This window comes from Cryptotermes secundus, unplaced genomic scaffold (assembly GCF_002891405.2).
Source record: "Cryptotermes secundus unplaced genomic scaffold, Csec_1.0 scaffold1104, whole genome shotgun sequence".
NCBI classification, from domain to species: Eukaryota; Metazoa; Arthropoda; class Insecta; order Blattodea; family Kalotermitidae; genus Cryptotermes; species Cryptotermes secundus.
The window spans coordinates 47,326-54,595 of NW_019718630.1; the positions used below are offsets into that span (position 1 = coordinate 47,326).

The following is a 7,270-nucleotide window of genomic DNA, read 5'->3' on the forward strand; positions in this document are numbered from 1 at the left end:
GTAAAAGACGCCTCATCACTGAATAAAATGACGCTTAACAGTTCGGGATGAGCTTTTTATCCAGTGGCACAAATCCATACGCTGTGCATGGTCGCCTGGTTCCAGATGTTGTACCATTTGATCATGGTAAGAATAACTCTTCATAATGTAAAGTTCGCCACACCTGAATACGTGATACGCCGATGCGAGAGGCGATTCTACGAGTGACAGACGCGGACGTCACTGAACAATATCAAGAATGTGCTCTGGTGTGTCTATCATTCGTACATCCTGCCTTTCAGAGTGCACAGAAACACTTGCAAGAGAACCAGTATCACGCAATGTCTGGTGAACTCGTGTAAATACACTTCGAGATGGAATCCTTCAATCGGGAAAACGCCTTTGGTATTCTTCAAGAGCAGCACGTGCATTGCGACCGCAAAATTCACACACAAAATGCATATCACAATATTCCACGTGTGAAAACACAAGAGGCATTTCAGCAACTCATCACACAACTAATTTACCACCCATTCACGACCCCGCCGCAACGTAATCTGTAGGCTCTGGTAGGTAGCACATGAGCTTACGGCTAGTGACTCACAGCACTCAAGGACAAACAGATAAGGGTCTCAGCTGACAGCTATAGCGCGTGGACCTGCAAGAAGACCACACTTTTCTCGGGCCATTATCTCCGTAACCATTCAACTTTGGACATAGGTGTTTTGGGTTATATCGGCATACTTTAACATAAGGAACACCCTCCCGAAGTTTGGTCCATTCCTCCTGGGACATTCTGTATATTGACTGCTGTAATATTAATGTCTTGTTCCTATAAATTCTGTAGCAAAAACAGAAATGTAAGAAATAAATGTCTTAAATTGAGTTTTGAAGTTAAAAATATATACTTGTGTTATGTGCACGAGTTATACTACATCTTATGAATATCTGATGGAAGAAAAGAAAGAATACTGGTTAATGTAGAAAAAATTCTTATTTCTTCATTAAGAATGAAAGGCTTACTACATATACTAGCTCTCATACTACTGCACGTGATGTGGTCCACTTTCATTTTACTGTATCTTACACTTTACCAACCTTGCTGGACTTCTCCAATGCCTGTTGATTGCTGAAAGTTTCACCTCTGGAACTTTTCAAGAACAAGTACTGTGCCACCAGAATGACAGGAGTGAAACACAATGTAACTAGGCCAAGACGCCATTCATAGTAAAGGGCAAGTGCTACCCCCAACCCAATTGTGGCTATAGACTGCAGCACTATTCCCACACGCTGACCTGTGGCCTGTCAACAAAACAAAAATGAAATGATAAATTAACAAATAAGCAACATCAGCACTGCTGTATGGGACATTCTGATTTATGTGCAATAACAGCCTGCCCAGTGATCTTTCTGTTATCAAAAAATTATACTGTATTTCACATTACAATAATCTTTCTGGCCCTAGATGGACCAAACCTAACCCCCAACAATTACCTGACATGTCTTATGATGAACAAAGTGACACTGGGGTTGCAACAATAAGATGAATAAAGTTTCTACAATACTATGCAAAATCTGAGATCTTCAGAGCAATGAGTATAAAGTGCTATCAGAATGTTCCTGGACTATTATTATTCTAACTGCCTCAGTGAAAGAAGATGAGAGGGGAGGCCAAGGTCACATTTCCACAAGCCTGTTGCATCAGTCTGCCATGTGATACCCCACTGTGAACACACACTGTTGTTTGGACTTAGTGTTCATTTTGTCTGCAATGGATGGCAAAATCAAGCAACGTGCCTGCATCAAGTTTCCCATGAACTCAGTAAATCCGGTACTGAACCCCCTGAAATGGTTCGTGAGGCTTTTGGAGAACATTCTTTAAGCCGAACAGCGATTCTTGAATAGCATTCATGGTTTTAATGCCGGATGAATGTCAGCTGACGATGACGAACGTTTAGAGCGACCAAACACCAGCAAAATGACAGAAAATGTTGAAAAAATTAAAAAACTCATCCCCAAAGACTGTCACTGAACAATCCATGAGTTCACAGACACCGTTGGGATCAGTTATGAAGTCTGCCAGGAGATCTTAAGAGAAAATTTGAATATGCATTACATTGCTGCAAAGTTTGTTCACTGACTCTTGACAAATGATCCTCATCATGACAATGCGCCACCCACAAGTCCCTGAAAACCACAGAGTTTGTGACTAACAGCAACATGGTTAACGTTCCCCATTCTCCCTACTTGCCAGACTTAGCCCCCTGTGATTTTGATTTGTTTCCCAAATTGAAAATGAAACTGAAGGGACATTTTGAAACAGTACTCGACAGCAATAAGGAAAATTATCTCCATGGTGCTTCTGAAGCATGAAAAAAACAATAGTATCACTGTATACGTTCACAAGGAGACTATTATGAAGGAGATGACAGTCAAAATTAAGTAAGTTAAGCCAGCATTTCTTTTTTGACGTAGCATGGTATGGCACGGTATGGTATAATATAGTATATATAGTATATATGGTATAGTATAAAATGTTAACTAACATTTTGGAAGACTGAACTGCCTCCCACTTCCTCTTCAACCCTGAATACAGATATGGCATGGCAATTGCTACCAGACTACACAGCATCACATCGCAGAAGACAGTATTCTTCTATGACACAAGTGTGACTATAATGATACTTTCATATTTAAACATCATTCAATTTTTAAAGGTTCATAATATTTATATTTTTCAGTGGATCACCAATAATATCTATAATGAAAAAATGTTAATTCTTACATGGAATTAATTGGGGCCAGCTGACTGCTGAAAGCCATGAAACATTCCTATCCAGATTACCAAGTTCTGGAGGTAGGAAACATGGATGAAACACTTAACACTTCAATCCACACAGTATCCTGTGACATATGAGGTAATTCATTCAATGTACATGTACTCACACCCTGCACACTTGCAGCATCCCCTGAGAGACGAGCACAGAGCGAACCTGAGTTGTTGGACTTCTTATCAAACCATGCAACTTCCTGCTGGACCATTGATTCAAACAGTTCCCCACGAAGTCGCATCGTCAGTTTCTCACCTGCTACCCCATATGTGTAAATCTAAAATAATGAGCAAAGTTATTGATATGAAATAGTATAATCAAGGAAACCACGCCTCTGACAAGGAAACTGAAAATTGAACAGAGCTAAAATCAAGGCCTGTGATTATGCACGACACTGAGATATTTCAAACCAAAGTGGATAATTTTCAGTCCAGTGTGACATACAAGTTTACAACACTTCAGTCTTTATTCACCTTACATGTTTCGATTCAAAAGAATCATCCTCAGAGGCACACCATTATGATCAGGAAACACTGTCACATAAGATGTTTTAACAATATCAGGTACTAACAGCTTAGCTGTATGTATTCTACCTGCTTGACATCACTGACCCTGTGTACATTCAATAACTGAGAGAAGTAGTTCTTCCACCTATTCAAAATGTTGTGGGAATCTGCAAGCAGATCGCCATTCTCGTCTTTCACTAAGCTACTTCTAGGTTGGTAACCCCTCTTAAAGTCATTTGTTCCTCTACACAGGTCTCTAATGTTCTTGTTCTTACTGTTCATTGCAAGCTCATCAGTTTTGTCTTTCATATATTCTGTTTTTATTCCTGAAATGCCTGCTGGTTTCGCGTCTTATATTGTTCAGATTATCCCTATTTATTTCACTTTGAGTCTGTAACCACTGGAATCTGTCTTGTTTCCTTTGGTCTAATAATTCTGAGAATCCTTAATTGAACCATGGCTTATGCTTCTTCGGTTCATAATAACCTAGACTCTTCTTGGCAGAAATTTTGATATTCTCTCTAATAGTTTCCCAAGCTTTATTAAAATCCACCTCAGTGTCCAAGTTTTCCAAAGCCGGGATCCTATTTGAGATTTCAACACAATACTGCTCTTTACCCTCTATCTCATTTAATATCTTGAGATTGAACTTCTCCATATGAATTCTGTGTGTGGTTTGTTTGCTCACTGCCAGTCTTTCCCTAACATTTACACCGCCAGGTAGTGGTCAGTATTACAATCTGCTGCCCTGAATGATTGGACATGAAGCACACTTGAATGCCGTCTCCTATCTCTCAAAATATGGTCAATTTGACTGTGTCTTCCTATCAGATGTCCAAGTAAATTTATGGATGTTATGATATGGGAACATTGTGCTTCTGACCGTAAGATTTTTTGATGTGGCAAAGTTTACTACTCTAACTCTATTATCATCACTAACTTCGTGCAAACTCTCATTCCCAATTGTTGGTTTGAAAATATCTTCATACCTACTTTGGCATTGATATCTCCTAATAAAATTTTCTAATGGTAGTTTGGGAATTTATCAAATCCATTTTCTAATTCTTCATAGGACCGGTCCTTTATAACATCAATTGTTATCTACTGTTGAGGCACGAACATTCAGAACTACCAGCTTCTCAATAGTAATTCTGTTATTAAGATCTAAATGTTTGTGGTGATGGTATATTAATACAACTATTGTGTTTTTGCACATTATCCATTGCTCTATTTTTACTTAAAACACACAATGTTTCAAAGATTGGATTCCATCTTTGTCTTCAGGTGGTACCTACTCAATTGATCCCAGTGGATAGAGCTAGTCTCTATCTCTGGACACCAGCACCAACACAAGCTAGGATATATAAACCAAGCATAGCACAAACCATCTGTGTGAGTGAAGACAAACATTAAATCATGAGGCCTAGCATCTATGTCCATGCATTATATTATGGCTATTCTTAAAATCAAAGCATTGTCAGAACAGAAGTCATCACTATAGAGACAAATTGTCTGTGTGGTACCAACATAAAAAGACCGAACCAAACACCACATACAGGAAATACATGGAATCCACCCACATCTCTGAAGGATCATCTAATCAGCCAACCCAGCTTCGACATCTTTCCAATCTGGATTCCCATTATTGCAGCAGAAATCAGAACTCTGTCCATTGTATCCATAATGTGTATATAATGTAACATGTCGGGAACCCAGAAGAGTCACTTCTATGGAAACGCTAGAATAGACCGTTGCATAGGAAACAACAATCGCTCTATTGTAGTTCTAACAGGAGTCTCCATGGTTATAACAGCATAGCAGCGGCCAAGGAGATAAATAGCCCAGCTTCGACGAGAAGCAGTCAGTCTTGGAATATCCGCCGCAGAAGGGTCTGCTATAAACCGCCTGAGAAGACAGTCCAGTATCGCCGAGATATTGTAAGCAGTATTTGTAACACTGCAAGTGGTAATGATTGTAAGGTGTCAGCGAGCGGAATACATTCGCTATATCAAACAACGGCGTAAATTTATTTGTAGTGTGACACACACAACACGCTACAATATTAACCGTCTTTTAGTGCATACAATTTCACTTGTCACTTCATACTACATGTTTCGGCATCATTCTGCTGTCCTCAGGTGTATTAATCACGTTAAACCATTGCACTGCCTGCCATCAAATGTCCATTTATGAAATGACATAAAATGTGTTTGTCGTTCAATAATAAAATTTATATATTAAAACTTGTTAAGATCTATCATCTTATATGTCATGTACCTGCGTGCACTGTATTGCTGGACACATACATCCAGCAATACAACATATGCAGCCACACAAGAAAGACACAGTATATACACAATTAAAACATAAGAAGAACGACTCCCATAGTGGATGAATGGCATTACACATGAGTTTGATACACGACATGTAAGATGATAGATCTTAACAAGCTTTAACATATAAATTTTATTATTGAACAACGACGAACACACATTTTATATCATTTTATAAATGGACATTTGATGGAAGGCAGTGATTAATACACCTGACAATGGCAGAATGATGCCGAAACGTGTAGTATGAAGTGACAAGTGAAATTGTATGCACTAAAACACGGTTAATATATACACATTATGGATATGAATCAGTGCAACAGGACGCTAAAATACAACATTATTAATACTGTCCATTGTAGATTATGTGTGGAAATAATGTTTTTATTTCGGTACCATACAGAGAATTTGTCTCTTTAGTGATTACTTTTATTCTGGCAGTGCATGGATATAGGCGTTAGGCCTCATGTGTGTGGAGTTTTCTTAATGCTTTTAATGTTTGTCTTAAATCCTGCAGATGGATTGTGCTGTGCTTGGTTGGAATATCCTATCCTGTGTTTGAACTGGTGTCCACAGATACAGACAAACTGAGTAGGTTCCACTTGAAGACAGAGAAAGAATCCAGTCTCTAAAATGCCGTGTGATTTAAATAAAAACAGGCTGATGGATAGTGTCCAGAAACATAATAGATGTAGTAATTCTATTGCATGGAGTGAGTGAGTTTGTTACTGACCCATAGAGTGCCTGCCTCCTCTCACTGCAAAGAATCAAGTGATCAGTTTCCATACTGTAACAGGAGGCAACACTAGGGATAATATCCCAACCTATAAACTAGCAAAATAACAATACTGTTCTCTCGAATATGATCCTATAATTCAGTCTGAATTCATGCAGATAAATTGTGAAATTGTTATATAAACATAAGAATTATTTCTTACCAATTCAGCATCTGGGAAAAGGGGGGGGGTTATCACAAAGAAATACACTTCACTAGGATTGATGTTAACATTACTATGAATTCAGAGAACTAAAGTATTTCTAGTACAAGTAGCACTCGGAATCACTGGGTTTTTTTTGGACTTTGCTCATCATCTGATATCCTAAAGACCACAATGTTTATGAAACTAGAGCTGCTCCTGTCCTCATGTGGGGGGTGGGAGACACCCATTTTGTTGAGTTTCTTAGAAAGAGGTAACATCAGTGTCCGGACAACCTATGTCAATATAACTACAGGTGTGTGTGTGTGTACACACACACACACACACNTTTTATTTCGGTACCATACAGAGAATTTGTCTCTTTAGCCGTTCAGCGTGGTTTGACGTGTATGTTTCGTCAGGTATTTAAATCGTCTGGGGGGGTTCGACGTGTATGTTTCGTCCAGCTGCACACCTATGTTATAACGCCCATAATAATTGATGGTTTTGCTGTAGATTGTTAGATTTTTCACTGGCCTGTTGTCAGGAGAACTGTATTTAATGACACACGCGTTTAAGAGCGCTAAGTCGTCGTTACATATGCCTGTCTTGAAGCAACGTTCCTGTGGCTACTGTGAGCGGTTTCTTGATTCTACTGTTATGAATGACGTGTTTTCTTTGCTCTGAAGCTATAAACAGCAGAG

At 38.9% G+C, this 7,270-nt stretch overlaps 1 protein-coding gene across 1 annotated transcript in view; it reads right to left on the reverse strand.

The window, feature by feature from the left end:
• The window catches only part of LOC111862666 (ATP-dependent translocase ABCB1), a gene marked incomplete at its 5' end in the record, with an annotated part of 76,692 nt that overhangs the window by 38,236 nt on the left and 31,186 nt on the right, over nucleotides 1-7,270 (reverse strand). Inside the window, 2 exon segments of the mRNA XM_023848216.2 lie at nucleotides 1,078-1,281; nucleotides 2,926-3,087. Coding sequence (XP_023703984.2) covers nucleotides 1,078-1,281; nucleotides 2,926-3,087 — 366 coding nt within the window.